Below are 24,540 nucleotides of genomic sequence, written 5' to 3'. Positions count from 1 at the left end.
ATTTAATAACTTATTTTCACCTTTAATAGTTTGTGTTTTGTAATATATGTATATAACTTTTTTTGTGGGAAAAGAAAGCATAATTATTTTTAAAATTTATGCCATTACCATAAGATCAGAAAAACTCTAACCAATCTAAAAAAAATTGTAATCAGAAAATCAAGATAGGGAAATTGTTTTTCTGAGTGTTTGTAGCTACTCAGATAGCGAAGGAACTTTTATATGTGAATTTAGGAACATCAGCTTTAGAAAATATAACAGCAACATGAAGTAGCTTACGAAGCACACATTTTAGAAAAGTCTCATTTAAATGCTTGGCAAAAAAAAAAAACTGTAGTTGACCTTAACAAGTTTCTGAATCTAAATTTTATCGCTTTTCAGAATGTCACTAAATATTCTTTGTAGCTCTTCAAATGTTACTTTCTACCGTTTGATAACCATCATGATTCCGAAAAAGTTTAAAATCAAGCAAATGATCTATAGATACCGCGCTTCTTAACTGAAGAACCTTTTTAACTTACTACAACAATCAATGCAAATGTATTTAGATGAGAGAAGCTACGGAGCAGACGCAATTCAAGACAAAGTTATTTTTTCTTTCTGACTTGTATAACCTTTAAGTAGAAGCTTCGGTGAAGGTAAAGAAATCAAGCACCGTAAAATATCTATTTTTTACTGGAGTGTCGCCGGCTGAACGCTAGGGCACAGTTCCAAATTTCTTGATGTCATCCTTTAAGCATGCGGAGTGTAAATTAGTTACCATGGAATCTACTACACATGCTAACAGAAATGAGCTTTAACGAGTCCTTTTTTTTGTTTCGTCATCTCTGAAAAAATGGTTTTTTAAATAATTAAAAACAACGTGGGCAGTTTAACTCGTATATTTGGTCTGAGAAGAAATTTGAAAAATTGTGAATTTTTGAGATGGCGAGTAATCTTACGTGAGCTTGTTCGGGTATTGTTAAATGTTTCTATTAACTATTACAATAATTTGCTAATATTTAAAACCAATGTTCCCTCTTTTTAAATAACAGCTATTGCCAGTTTTTCAGAAAAGAAAAAATCTTTAGAGTGTAAATATATTCGGTTGCATCAGAAATTTCTTCTAGTATTTCCTGCAACTCTTTTCCAATTTCAAAAGAATTTTTATAATCGTACAAGAATCTGAAAAAAAACATTTTGTAACTAACATTTTGTGATTTTACAGGAAAAAACTTAGCTGAAAGTTTTTAAAAGCTGAGTAGTTTTTAAATACCAAGTTAACTCTGTTTTTTCTACCAAACGTAAACGCAGCTTAAGGTTTTATTCCTTACAATAAAAGTTTCTTGATGTTCTTGTATAGAAATCTTCGAAAAGTGAAGTTTAATGTCATTTTTTCTGAATTATGTTAGTGCGAATTCCTAAAAAAAATTCTAAGCAATTAATTTTTTAGTTGAAAATGAAAGTTTGGAAAATTAAGAAAAGTTATACCATATCAAGTGCAAATTTGTATATCAGTAAAGGAACTAAAATACAGTCAGATCTATCTTCGTCCGATTAATGAGTCCCTAGACTTCCCTACTGATTCCTTTATTTTTACGTCAGACCTTGTTTATAACACCATTTGCTTTCCTCTAATTAGTACCTGATTGTGTTTGACAAAGTCACATCCGGCTCTCCTACCATTGAACTCAGTATATTAACAAACTAAAGAAACTTTGCATAGTTTTGTGATACTAAAATCGTGATCGTGGACGATAAATAAATTTTAAAACATTCTATATTATTTATGGTCACGAAATCTCTAACGATAATTCCGGTCTCTTTTCAAACTTCAAATTGCTCTACATTCATTACCTAATTAGCGATATGTTCATCACTGTATGGCATACAGCCAAAGAGCGATCTACCATCTCCAATTCTCTTCAGAAGTGACTATTTCTTCCTTCCTATTGACTCGTTGGGGAAACGGAAGGAATTCCGCACTTGCGTCCTATAACCCATTCCTCCAAACGACTTTTTCGTCTGATTATCGGCACTCACCTACGTCACTCGTTTTCCTCCGTGTACGTCACTCGCAGAGTAGTGGCACTACGTACACCGACGTCACATATATTTGAACAGATGCGCCCCTTACACAATGGGGCTAATGAGAAAAAATGTCCGCCCTCCTTTCACGCTCTTCTGTTACAATGGATACCAGCTGAAGAATTATTTTTACTGCCCACGCTGCCGACATTTTAAACCACCGGTTCCTTTATTTAATTGTAGTTTATTTTTAGATAAGAGTGATGGGAAATTTGAAATCTGTTTCTTTTTCAAAAATGCCAGAAATTTTGTGGAATTTTCAAGTGTTAAAAATTCGTGTTAGAAATTTATTCGGCCCTTGAACGATTTCGGAAAATTTTTATCCCCCCCCCCTAATCTATTAAATATTTTTAAATTATTTCTAATAAATTTACCTTTTTTTTTAAACGTAAAAATGAAACATTTAGGAGGATTTATAAGCTAATTAAATGGTCTGGTTTTTAATGGATTTTGTTTCAAATATTCTTTCTCAGGTTTAGCATTAAAATTTTTAAAAATATTTTTTTATATTAAAATGCAATATAATTTTTTAAAATTTTTTATTAGCACAACTTTACATTTACATATATTTTTATTATAGTCTTTGTAAATAGAGTAAGTATTTCGAGGTAACGCGATTTCAATATTTCTTCCTTCACCGTTACCATGGTATCCACAAATCTCGCTCTTCCCCCCACTCCAGTACGTTATTATAGTACTATAATATACTGTTATGAACATAGACTCCTTAACTGCCGTGTAAATAGAGTAGCGTTGCTGCCTGTCACCAAGGCAACGAAAGTAGAAAATGTGACCTTGATACACCAAATTTAATTATAAAGAATATACCTTGATATGCTTTTATTAAGTATTATGTTTTTTGAAATATTTTTATTAGTATTTTTTTTGTTAAATAATTAACCAAGTCTATATAACTAATTACCAAAATTTTATTAATTTGTAGAAAGTAATTGAAATTGGAGAAATGGTAAAAATCTGTGAACATCAGTTCAACTTCAAATAAATTTAAAATTCTTTTGTGGTAAACTACGTGCAAAAAATTAACAGATAAATTGAATGGTAATTAATTGAAAATCTTATTTTATGAAACTAAAATTGTAATTAAAAGCAATAGTAACTTTATAGTACGTCTTAATATTTTAAGTTATATATACCAATATCTTAACTCGCATCTATATATACCAATATCTTAACTCGCTCGTTGACGAATTTGCTTTAACCTTTACACTTTAAACTTTAACTTGCCTAGCATGAAGTGGTTGACTAGATTTGTTTTTCCTCGTTGACTGTTTTACGTTTTCACTTCTAAAAATGTCACCAGCTCGTTTTAATAAAAATGCTGTTTTTAAAGCAGACTGCAAATAATGCCGACTCTAAAAAGTAATAATTTTGTAAATGTAGATGTTTAAAAATTATTATTCCTAATTTTTATTGAAACGAAGACAGCCACGGAGAATTTAAAGGAAAAAATATTTTCACGAAAGGTCACACAAATTGTATGCACATGACATTTCTAATATTTGTTATTTTCTGTTGTCTGGGCTCAAATTTAATTAGATATGTCAATGCCAGATTCTTTTAATGTAAGTTTATTTTGCGCTTGTTTGCGTGTTTTCCTAAATGATTTTTTCGCTTTTAATAAAAAGCCTGAATGTTCGTAATTATACTACAAATTATCAAAAGGATTGCGTGCAATTGTTCGAAAAAACAATCCGTTTCTAATCAGAGGGAAAATATTATGAATTATTTGCTTTTTATAATGCATTTAAAGAGCGCTATCACGTGACTGATATTTCTTATATTAGGAAACTAGACATTATGACACATATCGTATCATTGTGAATCGATTTAGATGCTATTTAGTTAGTAATAACTACTTTTTAAATGCAAGTAAATAAACCAATAAAATATTTTTGAAATAATTCAAATTAAAAATTATCGAAAGTTGGGTTCTTTATTTAAAAAAAAAACTTTTTTTAATGAACAAAAATAGTGTATTACATTAGTTTAAAGGTTAAAAAAAAATTGTCAATGTTTATGTTTTCATTAAATATGCTTAGTATTGTGTCACGGAATTATTATTGGTGCTGGGAGGAAAACAAGTAGCCAGTATGGTGTCTACTTTCACAATAGAAAAACTTAAGTCTGTAAATATAATCTTTATTTAAAATAAAGTGAAAGTAATTTTCTTCACCAAAAATCTATAGACTTTACTGTCCCTAGAGGTGAAGAGTATAAAGAAAATTAAAGTACTTTTTTCCGAATTAAAGCTAACCATAGATCAGCGGTTCCCAAAAAGTGTTCCGCATAAACTTAGAGTTCCGTTGAATGGAGTTCTGACAGTCACGACTGTTTTAGGTCATTTACCAAAAAATAAATTGCAATAAATTTATTTAGATCATATACCAAAAAATAAATTGTTTAAATTTAAAAGAATTTTTTTTTCTTATAATGTATTGAATTAAGTATAAAAAGAATATGCATTTCTAAAAATTGCATTTGTACTCGTTTTTTTCTCCCTTTGAATTTCTCACTTCGGAATAAAACAATTTAGTTCAATAATATAGAAATATAATTCTTTAATAACAAGTCAACGTTTCTAACAGTCCTTTGCTTACATTTCACCGAAATCCATAATTCAAATTATTTTACATATTTTAAACTTATGCATGAATGAAAAAAATTTTAGAACTACAAAACTGAGACGAAAAAGCCAAATTTTGAAACTATTGTTGATAAAGCTATGGAATTTTTCTTTCCATTAAATATTTCCGAAATAATTAGTTGTTTGGCTTAAATATGCTCAGAATTGCTACTGAAAGTCAAGGTTCCGCTAAAAGACTGCCAATCAGAATTCTGCAGCTAAAAACAATTGAAAATCTTCCTCCTTATTCTTTTTATTTTCATGTTTGTATTGACCACAGTTTTCATTTTGTTTCCACGATTACATAGTTACAGTATGTTTTTCACTTCGAAACAGGCGCAGTTTAGCTGCATCTGGCATCGTTGTGGTATTAAATTATACATTGAACCCATGTATTAAAATTATATTTAATATTTGCATAAATTTTTTTTATCCAATTCTGCGTAATCGTGAGATTTCTTAAGTGCTTTTGCACCCTTTAAATACTTCTGATCGAAGCTATAATTTAATTTATTTATGTTTATTAATATGTGTCTTTAAAATTTATAGCAAATATTCACAAATAAAAATTTTAAATTCTTTTAGAGTAATAAATGAATGAAACGTGAATTTAGTTTCGCGGAATAACATTCGGAAGTTAGATAAATAAAAACTATAACTCTTTAGTTCCATTATATAACTTCTAAAACTGAGGTCACTCGTTGTCATTCTTAACACTTTTCACCCCCACCCCCTTTGTTTTTACTCGCGCGTGGCCGATAATGGCGTCGATTTCGGTTGCTTAGCAACTGCCTACGTCATTTGATGCTCTATATATAGTGTGCGCCCTCCTCCGCAATCGATCGCCCCTCTTTAGAAAATTCCAGATTATTTTGGACTCGCATTCCTCTCTCGAACTTTTCGACCATTCGGACCTATAAACATGCGACATCCGGTAAGTTGGTCATTTTATCCTTAAATACATCATCATAGACATTAAATTTGTGTCTTAGTTTAGAATTTGTTTTTAAATTTGGTGACAAAATTATCATCCATATGTTTCAGCATTCGCTGTATTTTAAGCTTCCTTTAATCTTTTATTTGTTAGATTATTGTGTAACGGAATTTCGTCATAATGAAGAAGATGTGGGGTTTATAATTTGTCAAATTGTGACATTTTTTAAAAGATATTGGAACGATTTGCGATGAAAAATACCGGAAAACTGTTCTTAATCAGCGATTGCGCAATGGTTTGGTCAGTGTGCAACTGGATGATATACATATCCAAAGGCTGTTTCGCTGTGATTTATAAGTTGCTGACTAGTTTAGTGCATTTGACGTTTTTACGCCTTGCTGTTGGTTGTAGTTATTATTTATCTATTTTATAGGCACACTGTCATCTTGGCAACTACGCCCCGGAGGTCCGCTTCGTCCTGATGCTTTTATTCAGTATGCAGTTATTGGCGGGAAAATTGAGGTCGGAATGTTTTAGAAATATGGGGTTTCATAGTTACTCTAACAATAACGCTCTGTATTAATGCGTTCAAATAGTTATAATTTTACATTTTTCTTCAATTTTTTTTTTAAGTTAAAATTTTTTGTTATTGTATTTCGACTTTAAAATTTTTACACATTGCTGCATATTATACATTCCATTTTTACTTCAGTTTCAAGTTAGGTTTATATATAATTTATATTCTATAGTATTTTGTATAGGTCTTTGTCTGCCGTAGGGAAAAATCCTTTTCATTATTCGTGAACATATATGTAAATATAAGATCTGAAAATTCATATCGTCTCCTTCCCTTCATTATTTAAATTCGCAATTTTTTTCGAAACAGTTGAATAATTCATAACTATTGAATATTTTTGATTTTTGGCTAAATGTAGTGATAAATTAGTTACATAGGTTGATGTTTACTGGAAACAAATTTTAAAAATCGCTCCGACGCTTAAATAAGATATCCATTTTATTAAATAACGTCACATTTTTTTTTATTTAGTTTGTCATCTTAGATATTTTCAGTTATTATTCGAGACTACTATACTGACAAATATAGGTGATTAATTAAATAAAATAAAAATAAAAAACGAATAGTATCTTCAAAAAATTATTAAATTTATGACTGTCATCTGAACATGTCGAAAACTAATATAGGTCACTTTTTTTATATATATCGTATTCTTATAGTACGATCACCTTGTTTCAACGTATCGATCGATCGGAGATTCATTCATATATTTTACGTGCCTTGCGTGGGAGGTACTACTGAAAAGGTTGCTTTATCCGCAAACTTTTGCGGTGAGGAGTACGGGTGAGAGCGACTGACCCTTGAACTTTTCGAATTTCATGATGCTCTGCGCATGGTGACATTTACTCTTTTCATTCAGAATAATTTTTCGCATGGGTCGAGTAACATAAGAGTGGAAGTTGTTAATGGATTTGAGTTTTAGTAAACAAGATTTATTATTATTTTATTTTTGGTCTCTTTCATCCGATTTAGAGGGTAAGTTGATATCGTGTTTCTGGTTTTCTTTATTGATATTAGTTTAATCATATACTATTGTTCCTGTCTTCCTTTCTTTAAGTTTTTATATGCTTATCTACTTTTATTTTAGTTAAGCATGCATAATTCGGCATACGTAATAATGGTAATGACTATGTTAAATCTTTAAAATTTTTATTTAATGTTTTACTTTTCTTTTACTTTTTTAAGTATCTATTTTTTTTTTATATATTTTTTTGATCAAATCATAGTTTTAGGGTTTTCATTTAGTACGTAAAAACAAGTTTTATTTAGGTTTGACCAATTATACTAAGGAATATTTTTGGTTGATTAGACGTAAATAATAAAATGTAAAATGTATTTGTAAGAACTTTTTTTTTTGTCTGATATTTTTAACAATCCGTATTTTTATCTTCAGTGGGGTATGTTTGAGTTTCTACGATGAAATGGGAGAGCTACAACCAGCTGCTATAGTGATTACTCACTGCTATGGTTACTACTATAATTATATTTACTCCTGATATTTACTTTCTGCTATAGTGGTATTTTTCAACTTTCGTGCCCAATATAGTTTATAGAAACAGTTTATTTTCGGCACTGATACTATATATTTTTTTTTTTAAATTTTCTGATTTTATTTCGTTTCTCTTGGCCATTATATGCTTAATAATCTGGCAGTAATACTATGCTGAAATAGGTTTTTTTTTCCTTCTGCTCATGAATGCTAGCTTAAAGTTAGTGGTAGATAAAAAAAGAAGCAAGATTTTCATGCAACTGTGGAAGTTCTCGCTATAAATACTAATTCTATTAACATGCCTTCAAAATAATTAATCAATTTTAATAAAATTTGAATATGTAAATTTAAATTTAGCTAGTTATAATTTCATAGTATTTATTAGCATGTCGTTAACCCCTTGACGCAGCTGGGACGCCGATGTCCTTTTTATATATTTTTTCTGGCTCTCTAGTTACAAACAGAAATATGTTGCTAAAAAAAGTTTGTTAGATGGAATTATATCTGTACTACTATAATCCAAAAAAAAGTAATTAAATTTTTTTTTTCTTTTTCATATTGAAAAATTTATCAATAATTGATTTTGTAAATTGAAATTTCTATGATGAATAACTGTTTATCTTGGGTCTAAATATCTGCAAATAAATGCAAATTTGAAATTCTTTGGAAAAGAGTTGTTTGGGACATTTTTCCTTTTGTGTAGAAAAAGGCATGGATGTTTCATTTCATGACCATATGTTATGAAATTGCCAAATATAATATTTTTCACTTATTGTGACCTAAATTAATTCAAAATAATGAGAAAAAAAAGAAGAGTGAGAAATATGCTTAATAAAAACTTTGCGTCAAAGGGTTAAAGTAATTTTCAAAATCGACTTACTATTTTCAATTTATAATTATTAGATCTAAATTAATCACAAAATTGCATTAAAGAGTTAATTCTTATTTATTACAATAAGATTAAGTATAATGCTTACTTAAGTATAATGCTTACTGTAATTTATAAACCGTGTTTTATCTTGGCATTATTAAATATATTTCCATAAAAATAAAATTTGGAGTGATCTAACAGTTATATCCTTAAAATAAATACACATTTTTCCCTATTTTTTTAGTAGTCGGAAGTTGTTTATCTTTCCTTCTATATTTTTTATTTCTTTCGTTAAAGAGAAAATCGCTGTAATTTAGATATAACAATCCTCTCTCTAAAGAAAATGACCGTGGTATTATCTAAAATTTGGCCCGAGGTGTCAGTCCAATAAAAATGTTAATATGTGAAATTCATAAAGCTGTAATCGGAATTCTAATTGTGCTTTGATAAACTCCGAGACGAAACAGATGAGCTAAGTGTGCTGACAAACTAGTTTTTCCTTGAACCACTGACTAACATCCTTCACATACGAACGGAATTGATGTCTTTCAAAATAAATAAATAAAATAAAAATGAATTACAGTTGTATATTTCACCTTTTCTCATTAATTATTGCATTTACACGTAATCATTTCATAATATCGATTTTTAAACCAGTTTTTTTCACGCTATAACTATTCCAAAAGCCAGTTTATAATGAAAAATGAAACGAGCAGTTAAGGACTAAAGTGCTGGTAGAGATGCTGTTTATTTTTCCTATTTCCATAACATGACTGAACTTTTTATTGATTTATAGTAACTGTATTTTTAAAGAATAATGATATTTTTTTATATATATATAATTGCAACTATTGCCTTGTTAAATAATAGGGTTATGTAAATTAAGATGAATACAATATACAAATAAAATTAATTGCAAATGTGCACTCCGTAGTCACAAAATCATATTTATTTTCGATTACATTATTTTTAAACGTATTATCTATATTGTCTGTAATTTATTTCGTACATTGGAGAAAGTCTCAAAATAAAATTAGTGTCATTTCATTGTAAAATGGGTGTAACTTCATATTTTTAATAACTTTTTTACATTGTGTATTTTATTTTTATTTAAATTAAAGAAATTCCTATAATAGTATTAAAATTCCATAAATAATAACACTGAATATTTGTATTTCTTATGTCCAAGATTTCCCTTGTCTTCTGGGTTTGGTTCAAAGTTACTAGGCTACGAAGTTGAACGATGATAGTTTTCAGAGTTGGGTACTCTATTTAACGCAGTTTTAAAATAAAATTAAGTGATTTTCACTAAAACTAATTATTTGCAGGGTTGGCAGGTTNTCTATTTAACGCAGTTTTAAAATAAAATTAAGTGATTTTCACTAAAACTAATTATTTGTAAAGTAAATTTTAAGTTTTTATGAAGTACAATTTCTTTCCAAGTTGGAAAAATTAAGTGATTTCTTTCTTTCTTCCTAATAAAACGTCAAATTCAACAGTCTTTCTTTTTCTTGATGCACTTAAGTTTGAATCTGAAACTTTGTCAGATTTCTAGACAGCTTTAAAATGCGTATCCGTGTCTTTATTTATGCCGAATGATTTTTAAGACAAGTATTAAGTTTTACATGAATAAAAGTGACAGGATATTCGTATTTACTAAACGTCAACGCGAGAGGCGTGAACATCTTTATGTAAACAATTCTTTGAGATTCCGTCAATATCTCGGAATGTATTTTCATAATCTTCAGTTATCGTTTGGCGTTAACTGCAAAATCTTGTCTAGGCTTTCTCACCTGCTGTAAATCATTCGGATTTGAGTGATCCTATGTAAATATATATGTTCAGCATCCAGCTGAATGTACTTGTTGACTGAATTTGTACGCAGGTTTCATTTTATTTTCAACACATAATTTACACAGCTGAAAAATATCCTGTATTTGTATATTTCAAGTTATGTTTTATCAATTTAAAAAGTTGTTTTTTATAAAGAGAATGTTTTTTCTTTTGTAAAAATAAGCAAAGTAGCAATTAGAACTCCATTTTAAAATCACGGGCAGAATTATGTCCATCCAATTAACCGTCAAGTTGACAGAAACCATTTTTTACCTTTGTGTTATTTTCAGAAACAGTTTACGATTATTATAGTTAAAAAAAAACAGTGAATACGAAACTATACGGTTTTTTACTATTTACAACTATCGTGGTTTCAAAACCGTAAAAAAAAAGAATTTTAACTGGACATTAGAGCAAGACTTTTCGTTAGGCAATAAGCATTAAAGTTATATAATATATAACCTCTGCTATATCTATCCATCTGTCCGGATCTATTGCTTCATTGGGTGGCCCTAATTGGTGCGATAAAATTCTAGTTGTTTAACCGTATTAGGTACAAGCAGTTAATAAACTTTCTCTCACAGTGAAATTTGACTGTTGTGTTTGAATATGATAGTTATTCAACCATTTTTTCCGAGAAATTTTTTGCAATGTAAGATAATAGCTTTTGAAATTATTTGGCTTTAAAACAAGGGGGAATTTGCTAAACATATGATGCTGAGTTTTTCACGGGTTAAATTTCTGTTTTAAAGTATTCAAACGATTTAAATTTTAAACTTTTAAAAGAAGGAAAAAAATTGATCCTTGAACATTTATTTGTTATCACGTTGTAAAGCAAGAAAATGCAGATTTTTGTTCATCAAACCTCTTATTCTGACATCAATTACTTCATGCAGTCGTAAATAGTTTACTCATTTAGCCCTTTATTTACTTACGCATTTTTCGTGTTTCGAAAATTTAAATTTTGTAGTTCGCTCATCATTTTAAGTTAAATAAAGGCTGTTAATTTCAAAACAAATAAAACACAAATATTCGGGTTTGCGCTGAGAACCTTCGTTTGAATATAACGTCATAGGTAATTCTGGAGATTGTTTTCTCCTTACAGTTAATCTATGTTCAGGAAAAAAAAATTCTTGTTATGCTTTATTTACTTCAAGCTTAAAGTATGAGATTTAAGTTTGATAATTTTAGTTAGTAAAGGCATTTTTTCAATGATCTAAAACTATTAAGCAGGCTTGGGGAAAAAAACTATTTTTTAATACAAAACAAATGTTTGTGACTTAAACTAGATTTTTAATAAAACGTACAGCATTATAGCTTGCTTTATCAGTCTACCATTTTCAGTATTTTTTAAAGAATTATTAGAATTGACAGAAATTTTTTGATAGTGTGAAATGATTTTTTTTTGTTTTATTAGAAATTAAAAAATTATTAATAAAATATTTTTTTTCCAATATATAGCATATTTTCTCAAACATTAAAAACCTTTTCTATGTATTCTTTTTTAATGAGTTTAAACTAGAACGGATATTTGATATTGTTAAAAGCTAAGATTATTTTCAACCCAAAAATGTTTAAGGCACTGTTTTCAACGAAAAATATAATATTAATTTTCTGAGAACTATTTTACTAAATATTAAAAATATTTTTCCTAATTTTAAACTTTAGTTTTGAAATAAAATTGTATCTTTCAGTTTATATACTTATATTTATTAGGGGGATATCTTTCATTTCAATAGTTTAAATTATGTAAATTTTAAAAAAAATTAAGCCCTTTTATGAAAGTGTAAAATTACAATATTTGGGAGTTTTAAGGCCTTAAGACCCTTAAAAAAAATAATGTACATAATGCATAAGTTTTTATTGGCTTTGTTTCGAAGTATGTCTTTTTTAAAGAAATTTAAAACATTACATTTATAACATTTTATAAATTTTAGTTTTAAAAGTGAATTTATTATTATAAAATCATTTTTCAAAATTATAAATTTATTATACAGTAAATTTTAGTCCTAAAAGATATTAAATTTGATATTAATTTTTTCAAAATTTTTTTGTTTTGTTTATTGAAGTGTGACTAATATCTAATTATAAAATACACATGAGGTTGTATTATATTTTTGCAAGATGTTTTCGGAACAATCGATTATCCGAATTATTAAGTTTAAGCTGACAACAAACTAGAACATGTATGGTTATTTTCAGTCTTCACCCTATGACATTTTGTTATCGCTACGTTGCATTGTGTCAAAACATTTTGTGCAATACTTTTTTTTAATCCAGTTTTGATAATGTTATCTGTAAAAACAGCTGTACCGACATGTCACTTTTTAAATATCAAATGTGAACCATCACGTTGAGGACGATCTTTTCCTGTATCAAATTGGATACAATTTCTAGATTGTATTTGTATTTAAACGTTTTTACAATCATTATATTTTATATTAGTCATATTTTATGGATACTGTTGTTCGTTAAGACAAATATTTCATTGAATTTGAAATTGGTATATTTACTATACCATAATTTATAGAGAAATTTTAATTTAAAAAATTCAGGTAGATGGAATTTTTTTAAATGTTAACTTTCCTAAATTTAAGTACATTTGTGCTTTTTATTCAGATATTTTATGACGAAAGCACGTTTTTCCCCATAGAATTCTGTTCCATGATCTTCGCTTGTAAAAATTTTTTTAATAGTTTTGTGCAACTTTTTTTTTTTATCTAGCTTTGATAATGCTTTCTTTGATAAAAAATACCTGTACCGATGTATCATTTCTTATATATCATCACTTTTGAAGAGGCATTTTTATGCATGAAATTGGATGAAATTTATTAATTACATTTGAACGACTGATTTAAAGTATTTTTATAATTATATTTGCTATATTCATTAAAAGACAAATTTTAATTTTTAGTATTCGGTTACTATAACTAGGGGTGTGCAACCTTTTTGAGTGAAGGGCCACTTGCACAGCAGATTAAGTAAGGGCCGCACGCATATTTTATCATGTTAGCGGAAAGTGTGATAATTTTTATATAAATATTAGCACTAAATATTTTTATCAGTTAACTTAACATACTCGTAGAAAATTAAATACTTTTAATTATTGGAATTTATTCAAACCTAAAAAAAACTTAAAATTAACTTTTTTCATTTTTCACAATTTATCAAATATATATGTATATATACATAAATATTGGGAGGGGGATATAAATTCTAACCAAAAAGAGGTTTAAAGAATGAAAGTGCAAAAAATATATGCATTTTATAGAGTAATATAAATTTGAATTAAATATTTTAATTAAAGAAAATGTATAATTTTTAAACAAAAACCAAATTAAAAGAAATTATTGCGCTGGGTCACAGGTTGTGCACGCCTTCTATAACTCAAAACAATGCATTTTTTGCATTTTATTCATTAGTAAATTTACGTTTTTTATTTTTTTTTGTTCTAATATTTTATGCAGAACACACAAGATTTTTTTCCTGCTTATTTTTTTTATTTTGTTCTAACTTGTCCACTTTATTTAAAAATATATTATGGTTTGTGCAACGTTTTTTAATCAAACTTTGATAATGTTGTTGATAAAAATAAACCACTCTGTCACCATAGCATCACATGACGTTGAAGAGTGCATTTTTCTGGATCAAATCATGTACATTTTCTTGATTACACTTTCATTTAAACTACTTTTTTGAAGTATTTTAATAATCATACCAATGATACAGATGTTTATTTAACGACAGATTTTAAGTCATAGACAAGTCTTATTGATTTTTAAAGTTTTTTCCTTGTTAAAACGTATACATAATTTTAGAAAATGCTAACCTTTTTATATTTATAAGATAAAGATAATTCATTAATTTTGTTTTTTTTATCCTAATATTTTAAGCAAAGAACATGCTATTTTTTATTACAGCTGATTTTCTTGAGAGTTTCGTTCTATGCTGTCTATTTTATGAAAAAAATATTCATGTAAAACTTTAATTGAGTTTTGGAAATGTAACCTATGCAAACAGCTGTATCGATATGTCAACTCAAATATCAAATAAGAACCATGACGCTGAAGACAGCGTTTCTCTAGATCAGATTGTATCCAATATCTTGATTGCAACTTGTGTACTCGACCTTTTTAAAGTATTTTTATAATCATATTTATGATATTATTGATGATAGTTGTACATTATGACTTAAATTTTATTGATTTCAAATTGTGCATAACCGAAATAAATGCTTTATTGAGTTAACTTATTTACTTATCATAATCTATGTTTATCGAAAAAGGTCAGCGTTTTGTTATTAAAATGCTAACGGTTTCTAAATACATAAGATCTTATTTTTAATCCGATATTTTGTGCAGAGATTTTTTATTAACTGCCAATTTTCTTTGAATTATGTTTTTAATGTCCAGATTACTAAAAATTTAGAATGTTTTATCAGAACATATTTAATAAGTAATTTTCTCTTTCTTAATGGTTAGGCTTTTTATTGAAGATTTTATTTGATTACTTAAAATGATAAAAATGTTTTTAGAAGTCTTCTAATTATTTACTTGTTATATTATTTTAATACCTCAAACCACTTAAAAATCGTATTTAATTTTTTTAACGATTTCTTTCATTAAAATGGTCCTTTTTAAATTGTATGAATTTTATCGTTTAATCTCGAATTGTTAAGTGTTCAATTGGTGCTATCATTACTCTAATAACATTAATAATTGGCAGTTGACTAATTGTTTAGTTATTTTTCAGTGATAAATAATGATTCATTTTACTTTTGTAAGGCATACCATAGTAAAAATTAAAACAAATATTTAGTACTTGCTAAATACCCGCTCTTTGTATAAAGGGAAAAAAGTAATCAATAAAAGCTAAGCAACGATTCAAAAATCAAGCACAAAACTGAAAAACATATACCAATATGGTGAATAAAATGTTAAAATAATTATAATTTTATTTTATTACTATATTTTGTCCTAAACAGTCGCTTTACGTTATTGAAGTAAACTACTAAAAACTTGTTTTGCTTATCTTATAAAAATGAAGATTAAATTTATTCAGTATCATTTGACATGATGCTTTTGCTCGAGGTTAACTCGTGATTTTAAAAATTTAAAGCAGTCAAGCTATTTTCTCTGGTACTTTTCCCTTTCGGAGTTCATGTTGATCATTTAGTTTATAACGAATAAAAAAAATTATCTGAAGATTAAAAATCATGCGATGATCTTTTTCTTTGTGAGCTATCAGGTAGTAAACATCTGTGATAACTTAAAAGTATTTGAAAAGAAACATAATCGTTTGCATTTTAGTTTTTATCAATGACAACTTCTAAACAGCTCTCGAACAATCTAATTTAAATTTTAGAATTTTTGGGATCGAGACTAAATTACCCCTTTAACTCACACTGTCCAAATTTCAGAACGCTAGCTCAAACTATTTTGGAGTTATAAGATACAGACACATAAGATGCACGCGAGAATTTTTTGGTATGATACAAATATCTGGATTATCTTTTTGTATTCTAACTTTATTTCTTAAACGAAAAATAAAATAAATTTGTGTAGCACGTACTATTTTAATTTTAAACTTTTACCGAAATTTTCGAGGCACCAAATGCTGTTCAAATTTATCGTATCGATATATTCTAATGTTTAAAGCAAGAACTGCTATAGCTGTGTCATAACATATTAAATTTCTTTTTCGAAATGTATTTGGATTTAGTTTAAAAAGTTTAAAATTTGGATTAAGAAAATTTTATAAAATCATTTTTTAAAAAAAAAATCTATGATAAACTTATCCAATGCAAATTGTGACTCCTAACCCTTGCATCACTGTAATTCAATTCATAATCACCCACTTGAACGCTGCTAGCTCAAAGGGTTAAAATTCCAATCTCAAAAAATCAGTACAAATCATTTGAGTTCGCAAAACCGCAACGTTCATGTTAGCAGGTCGTGTTTGATGGATTAAAAAAAAGAAAAAGTGAGGCATGCGAAGGAAAAAGTATCGTCCTTCACGGGAATAGGTAAAGCAGAAGAAAATTAAAAAAGAATCCAAGCGGCCTTCACTGCAGTTATCGAGCAAGTCATTCAATTGTAACATTACAGCAATCGGCCACAGCACGTAATAGTGAGTGCTCCTGTCGTTATGCATTCCCAGCTTAACTTGTCGTGTACAGACTGGTCGGAGGGCGGAAGAAAGTAGTTCCCCCTCTCTCTGGAAATTAGGTCGCGGAGGAAAAGGGCAGCCACCACTGTGGATCACTCGTATCCCATTTTCATCTGTGGCTCTGTGAGCGGCAGGGAAAGTCATCTAGTGGTTCGTTGTGGGACGCCCTAAGGATATCAGCAACAGGTGAGAGTCGTTTCGTGAAAGTGTTTTCTTCGCTCTTTTTTTTCGGGTGATGGCCCGTGGGATGAAGTTTCGGAAGCGGAAGCTTTTTGGATGAGTTTTGATTTATTTGTTTTGCTTTTGTGTGATCTGGAATTGCTTACTTTTTTTGAAAGTCTATTATATGGATTATGAGTAGTTTATGTGATCGTGTTTCAAAACTGAACCCTTTTCACCTTGTGGATTAATAATTGGAGATATAGTTACTACTAGAACAAGATGGTTTCTTTTTAGTGCTATTTCATTCCTGAGGATTTACTTTACCGATAATTAGACCAAGTGATATTTAGACCTATGTTTAAAATTAGCCTATAATTTTGTATTCTTTTATCGCTCTTTATAATGAAACTTGTGATATTAGGACAGTGTGATCTTCGTACTAATTTGGTTTATATTTTTGCTTATAAACTAGATTTCACATTTATAAACCTTCGTTCTAATGCTAGTTCATGCGAGTTTTACTAGTTAACACAATTGCTATTAATCAAAAAGATAGAGAATTTACATTATTTATACTTGAAGCAGATTGTTTTGATTAACTTGTTTGCTATGTTTTAAAAATTTAGTGCTTTGCAGTTATGATTTAATTCTAAATATAGTGACTCTACTTCCAAAGCTATTAGTTGATAGTGGTATATTGAAACTATAATATGTTACTTTGAAAGCTTCAAATTTGACTCAATTATAAATAAAATAGGTTCTACATATTTCACTCAACTTAGTAATACATAATTCAAGTCATCATGCTATTTAATGCAATGATTTTAGCATCATACTTCGATGAACTTGTTTTAAGCATGTTATGCAAAGAAAACTCTAAATTCTGATCTAAAGAAAAATGCGAAAAAAGTAACACAGTATTAAAAATAGGAAGCATAATCTGCTGAACTGTACTTGAAGTTGTACATTGTCCTGTTTGATTTGAGTTATTTTAATAGTATTCAGTAAATTTATTCCTTAAAAAAAACTAAAACTTTGTTATGTTCATGCATTATTTTCTTGATAAAATAGTGCCCAAGGTATTAACTAATTCTGACAACAGAAAAGCTTCATAATATATATATTTATAATTCTGAGATTTTGGATAGATGACTCCTTAATTAATCAATGGCTAATGAAATTTAGAGATTTTTAATCCTTATTAAATAAAATAAAAATTTTGAATCTATACAATTGGAGGTAATTCAAATATTTTGAATTTAAAATCTGATTTGTTGCTTGATTTGTTTTAAGTATTCATCTAGGAAATCTGCAAGAGAGTTTTTGCCCTGTTAATATTTTGTATCTGGCCTTAATAAAAGGGTACTATACTAGTTTATTCAAAGAAATCTTAACTATAAATAAAACTTAAATTCTACTAATTTTATTGGTCTTAAAAAGATAACTGGTTTTACTTTTATTGCTCTGTTTTATATAAAAACTAAAGGAAATGTGTGATAGTGAAATAAACTGACAGTTATTGTTTATAACCTAGAATAATAAATGAAAAGGATGTTGAACTGGATGGAGTGCAGTTATATGTTAGAAATGCGGGTATTATTTCACTACTTGTCAATTTTATTGATTTCTCCTTTTGTCTATAAAGCGGAAGCTGATGACGTTTATTATCTTACAATTTGGTCACCTCGTAGACATGTATTATTGCTTAGTTTATTTTTAATTTTTCTTTATTAAATTTATTAAGTTCTTTCGCTTTGAGCCTAAGAAATAGTTTAAAATAATTCATTAATTTAGTAAATTGGTTAAAAACTTACGTTCATTTATTTTAAAATAAAGTTTTTTAACAGTGCAGTTTTATGTAGGCAATGCTTTCATTTTTTCTTAAAACTATTTAACTCTAAAATATAATTTTTATTTAACTTTCCTTAGTGTACTTTTTTTTAATGCCTTTTAATTAGTCTAAGTTTTTCCTTTTTTTTTTATTCTTAGCTATGATTTTTTGAAAATGTATTTATTTAAAAATATACTTCATTTGAAAATGACTCCACAATAAACGTTTACATTAAATATTTGTTTTATTAGCTATAAAATATATTAATTTTTGAAGCCTGTTGTTGTGAAATGTAGCTAGTGGTTATTATTTAAGCAAAAATTGTATTTTTCAGCTTTATATGTAATTTAATGCATTTACTTTAAATGTAATTTAACGCTAACCTTTATGTACTCAATAGCAACAAAAAATAAACTCGAACTTCACAATAACACTTCGTAAAGAACTTAGTTGAAACTTAAAAGTATGACTTAAATTTATCTGATGTTTGTAAATCTTACAAAATAAACAGGTTTCTTTAGGAGTTATAAAGATATCTTTAAAGATTGGTGCAATATAAACTGGTGCATAATAACTAATAAAAGGTTAATGTTCCATTAATTAGGGTACCTTATTATAACTGAGTGTTTGCAGAATATGTTAAAACTATAATTCAACCACCTTTTAATAAAAAAAATTTAAAAGATATCGAAGCAAATACTGTACTGTAGCAAGTCATCTATTTTGTTATAGCCTCATGATATTTCTACTTATGCTGAAATCGTTTTTTTTTTTTTTTTCTAACCTTATATATCTAAACTTATTAATTTTGTACAATGCTCTAATTATTACGTAGCAGATTACTAAGATTATCATAATTGATGTCTGTTTTCAGTCTGATCAATCGACAGAGGCAACGCCAGAGCGGTTGCGGCAGCGTCTTGAAATGGGAGGTAACCGAGAAGGGGCTCAGCTGGCTGATGGTCAGCGTTTCGCAGTCCTCAGCTATGAACAAGTCAGTAAGCTCGATGCAGTCATGGAAGAAGTCATGCCCATCCATGGTCGAGGCAACTTTCCAACTCTTGAAGTGCGGCTGAAGGATCTCGTCAAAGTTGTCAGAGCCAAATTGGAGAGCGAGCAGTCCGTACAAGTCCGGGATATCCGGTTGAACGGTGGCGCCGCCAGTCATGTGCTCGCACCCGAAACTTCCACATACAATGATCTCGATCTTATTTTTGCTGTGGATCTTTCTAATCAGCGCAACTTTGACAAAGTGAAGACTGCTGTCCTGGACTCCTTGCTAGATTTTCTACCAGAAGGTGTTGTCAAAAAGCGCATAAGTACTTGCAGTCTGAAAGAAGCTTACGTCCATAAAATGGTTAAGGTAAGACTATATGCATTTTGATTTGGTTAGTTTAGAAGATCTTGATTATTCCATTGGTTTCGCGTGGTTTGATTATTGAATTGACATATTTTTAACTAAATTCGGTGTGAGAACCTAGAGGTTTTTTCTTGACCCTAAACAATATAGACAAATAAGGTAAAAGGTTGCTGAACTTGTTTTGCTTTGGCATAATTTTAAAAAGTGATTTAAAAGATTCATTCCTATGATGCATTTTATGCAATGATACCAACAATAATCTGATCTGTCTGTAATTTTAATGGTTAAAATTTGTTGAAGCTATAATACTAAGTGTCAGTTTAGCCAGATGATTAATCGGTTTATCACGAGCAATCGCCTTTTTTGTCAATCTCTTTTTCGACCCAACAGAAATTATAGTGATAGCCAGGTTTAGGTTGATGCAGCTTCGTCCGCATGATGAAAGTTCTTTTCATCGTCAATCACTAGTACCCAAATGACGAACATTCGTAATTTGTATCTTGCAATACATTATCGAACAATGCCAGTAAGTGGTCAATGAGGGTTGCAAATAAGGCCAACCGGATATGTTAATATGGAGAGGTTTTAGCTCATGTCATAAAGACGAAGCTACCTGACTTATACTTATATATATAAGACAACGAGGCATCATCCACAGTCTTAAATACAAATTATTCTGGTCAACTGATAGTTCAGTTTTTGATTGTTCGTAAATCTCTTTCTGTAAGCCAAATATGTTTAAGCTATTATGTTACTAAAATGTTTATAATAAATGTAATGTTATAAATTAAATATATATATATATATGTTCTATTTTAGGTAACAAATGGTGACCGATGGAGCTTAATTAGTTTGAGCAACAACAGGGGACGAAATATCGAGCTGAAATTTGTCGACACAATGCGTCGACAGTTCGAGTTCAGTGTCGACTCCTTCCAGATCATCCTTGACTCACTTCTACTTTTCTACGGCTGCTCACAGATGGCCATGAGCGAGAACTTCTACCCGACCGTCGTTGCAGAATCTGTCTACGGAGACTTCCAGGAAGCACTTTATCACCTACACAAGAAACTCATCGCCACCAGAAACCCAGAAGAAATCAGAGGTGGCGGACTCCTTAAATACTGCAACCTTCTTGTACGAGACTACAAGCCCGCAAAACCAGAAAAAATCAAACACCTCGAAAGGTACATGTGTTCACGATTTTTTATAGACTTCGGCGACATAAACCAGCAGAGGTCGAAGCTGGAAAATTACTTGGCCAACCACTTCATGGGTGAGGAACAAAACAAGTACGAATACCTCCTAGTTCTTCACAGAGTGGTGGACGAAAGCACAGTTTGTCTGATGGGCCATGAGCGCCGGCAGTCCTTAGCGCTCATAGAAGAATTGGCTTGCCGGACCTATTATTTCGAACATCAAGCGAAAGACTTGTTCCAGCCTCATCCGCATATCGTTTTTGGAGGTGGTTTCTTCTTCACACCTTATGCACCCTACCCATGCTCCTGTTCTTGGATGCCATGCACGTGACCAAATTCTCACTCACGTCCGTCGTGCCAATCAAAAATATATCCGGGATTTATTTTTTAAATCTATTTTTGTTTTATCTTCCGCCATGAAGCGCCAAGAAGAGATAACGTGTATCTCTTCACCGGTTTTGTGTTACTGCGTCTTCTTTTTTTTTCTTTTTGTAAAGTTGTATTTAATTTGTAACTCATCACTCAGCATTGGGTCCAAGTGTGGATCTTTTGACTCATTCTGTACATCCAGAAATTCTATTTCGAAATATCTATGCAACTTCGGAACGCTGTGCTTCCTAACTATTCGACATGAATTACAAAACGTCGCCACGGAGAATCAATCCCAAGATCAAAAAAAAAAAATAATAAAAATAAAAACCAGCTATTTAATTCCACATCACTGTGATTTGTTTTGCGCAGTAGTGGGCCTTCCTTAACAAAGTGACAACCTTGCAACATCTCCGTTATGGTGACATTCTTGTTCGAATTGTATTTGCGCACAATTGTCATCTGTGTGAAGAAAAATAACAACTTGAGTTTTTAGGCCCATGTCACGGCGCGCTTTGTTTTGAAATTGTTCACCATTTTAGGCATCTGATAAAAGTAGTCAAACCTGTAAACATCCACTGCCCTTTCCTCCTGTTGGCTAGTAGGAATAACCAATTTGCAGTCATTGTGTTCAATTTTAATTGCCTTTCTCTTTAATCTTATTTCAGCGCTAGTGCCTGACATATGTAGACCCCGATTCTACTATTTGTCTAGTGTCAAATGATTCTTGATGTCTAGTCAGCTCTAGACCCATCATGGCAGAGGACGTACAAGCCGGGCTCATGAACTCTTAAACGTTTTCCTTGTAATGTCACTTCTACATCATTGTGATTTGTAATGTTTCATGAAATGTTTAAGAAAATATGCATGTCCATAAACATTGAGTTATTTTTTCTCAATCATATATATCTGTGATTATTTGTATATTGCTTAGTATATTATAAGGAATATTTAATGGAGAATTAATTTTTTTAAAAAAATATTTTGTATGCTTTTAAAAAAAATTAGTTTTTTTTCCCAGTCAAGATAATTTTGTTATTTTAGTTTCTCAATTGGTGCAGGTTTATTTAAAAATGCTTGCTTTGAAAACGTGTGTTCTTTTTATTTTGAAATATTTCATGACATTGCCTAATTTAAGGCCCTTTTTTTTCAACTGTGCAATTATATAAATTGTATTATGCCATTATTTATTTTGATGTTTTTTTTAAAAAAAAATTCAGCAAACTTATTTTTAATTTCTGGTTGAAAAAGCGGCCTTTAAATCCTTTTAGAATAATTCCCCCTCCCCAATTTTCAAAAACATGTTGGTACTTGTATTCCCTCCCCTTTACCCACAGTTACCTATAAGCCTCTCCTCGTGTTTTTCTTTTTTGTTCAACGAAAACTTTAACGACAACGATTTCGAAAGCTATAAAAAATGTGCATAGTTCTCTTTTAGGTTATTTGATTAAATTGTTCGAGTGAAAGATGCTGACAGCAGAGCTGTCACCTGACAACCTGATAAAACCAAATTCTTAGTGTTTCGCCAATAAGAAAATGTCTGAGAATAACGACACATTAAAATATTTAGTGATTGACTTCATTATTACGCATGCTCTTCTGGCGAAATCTGATACGAGAATTTCTTCTTCAAGATTTGATTTGTATGGGATATATGTTTTCAAATACTAAAAGAAGTAGCTTACATGGAGTGATACACATGCCATAGGCTAATTGATAAATCTGATTCTTTGCAAAGAACAGAGGTCATTCCACTATGCGTCTAGGCTAATTGGCAGTCTTCAGTTTCATACAGTTAGCCTCAGGCTTAATACAATCAGCCATTTACTTTTAGGTTACTTAGAGAATATATCGATTGCTCAAAAAGCCCGATTTATTTCAAGCAGTTTGTAATGAGCCAAAAGCTGTAGCGAATTCAGGCTAAGAAATTTTTTTGCACATTTAGTAATTTGCCTAAAATACATCAGACTGGCTAAAAAAATACTGAAGATTGTACTACAATTAGCATGGCACTTTGCAAATTAACAGCAACATTTCCATGGAGTGCGATTTTCTTATTAGTCTATGACACATATACCCTGCAACATTTATTCAAGAAACTAATTTCAGTTAACGACAAACCAAATTTGTTAAATACTGAATTTTAAAACTTGATTTGTTTGCTTTCGTTATAAATTTTTATTTATATATTTATAGTCTATTTTTCTATTAACTGTACCAATTTTGAATAATCAGATAAACGTTTATCGAAACTACTACATTTACTTATGAAAATTTCTCAACACTTGATATACATGCTCTTTGCAAGGACAATTCATGATTATTATATTCCTTGGAGAGTTATTGCTGAGTTTACAAAAGGTATTGATAGCTTATTTTAGTATTAAAAATTATCTGACAACAAACGGCCTTAGTAAAAAATTGGTGCGATAGGCACGAAGAATTATGCACAACTTTTCCGATGAATTCACACTTGGAGAGGATTTATCATGGTCGGCCCACCGTTAAAATACGGTGGGTGAATTAAAATGGATGTGATAATTTCGAAATGAAAAACATTCCTGATATATATATATGCAAACTGATTCACTTAACCTTTTTTGATGTAAATAATGTTTGTAAAGAAAGAGTATTATTGAAGTGTTGAGATTAGAGAGAAATAAAGTATTTGAGCTCTCTCTCTTGTCTTTGTTTTCTTTTTAGCATACCCAACTTTATTCTGAGTAGGATTCTTGATGCTATGAGTTAAGAAACTTCTAAAAAGCTTATGACTAAACCTTTCATTTATGTAATAAGACCAGCTTATCTGAGCCCAATTTACCAGAAGGTACACAAAGTTTGAACCTAAAACCACCACAATTTAAGAGTTCTCAAATTCAAAAAAAAAAATACTTAGTACAACATATATACTTAATAATACTTAGCACAACATATATATTTTTACTTTGCAATAAAATGATTTTTGATTATCAAACGTGCAATTTTATATTCAGGAACAACCCTGCTTCTATCTAGTTAGCAGCTTCTGAGCTTCTA

At 29.5% G+C, this 24,540-nt stretch overlaps 1 protein-coding gene across 6 annotated transcripts in view; it reads left to right on the top strand.

The window, feature by feature from the left end:
- The window catches only part of LOC107436297 (terminal nucleotidyltransferase 5C), a 159,832-nt gene extending 135,650 nt beyond the window's left edge, over positions 1–24,182 (top strand). For 3 of the 6 annotated variants that reach the window (XM_071182499.1, XM_016047946.3, XM_071182506.1), the window contains exons 2-3: positions 19,451–19,939; positions 20,756–24,182. In XM_071182499.1, coding sequence (XP_071038600.1) covers positions 19,502–19,939; positions 20,756–21,466 — 1,149 coding nt within the window. In that variant the 5' untranslated portion in view covers positions 19,451–19,501 and the 3' untranslated portion in view covers positions 21,467–24,182. Of the gene's footprint in view, positions 1–5,550; positions 5,646–6,881; positions 7,198–16,582; positions 16,770–19,450; positions 19,940–20,755 lie in introns of those variants that run through there. The other 3 variants (XM_016047947.3, XM_071182503.1, XM_016047948.3) reach the window with 3 other exon arrangements.
- The last annotated feature ends 358 nt before the right edge of the window (positions 24,183–24,540 follow it).

The sequence above is a fragment of the Parasteatoda tepidariorum genome, chromosome 1, assembly GCF_043381705.1.
Source record: "Parasteatoda tepidariorum isolate YZ-2023 chromosome 1, CAS_Ptep_4.0, whole genome shotgun sequence".
Lineage (NCBI taxonomy): Eukaryota > Metazoa > Arthropoda > Arachnida > Araneae > Theridiidae > Parasteatoda > Parasteatoda tepidariorum.
This window is presented reverse-complemented; position numbering and strand designations above follow the sequence as displayed.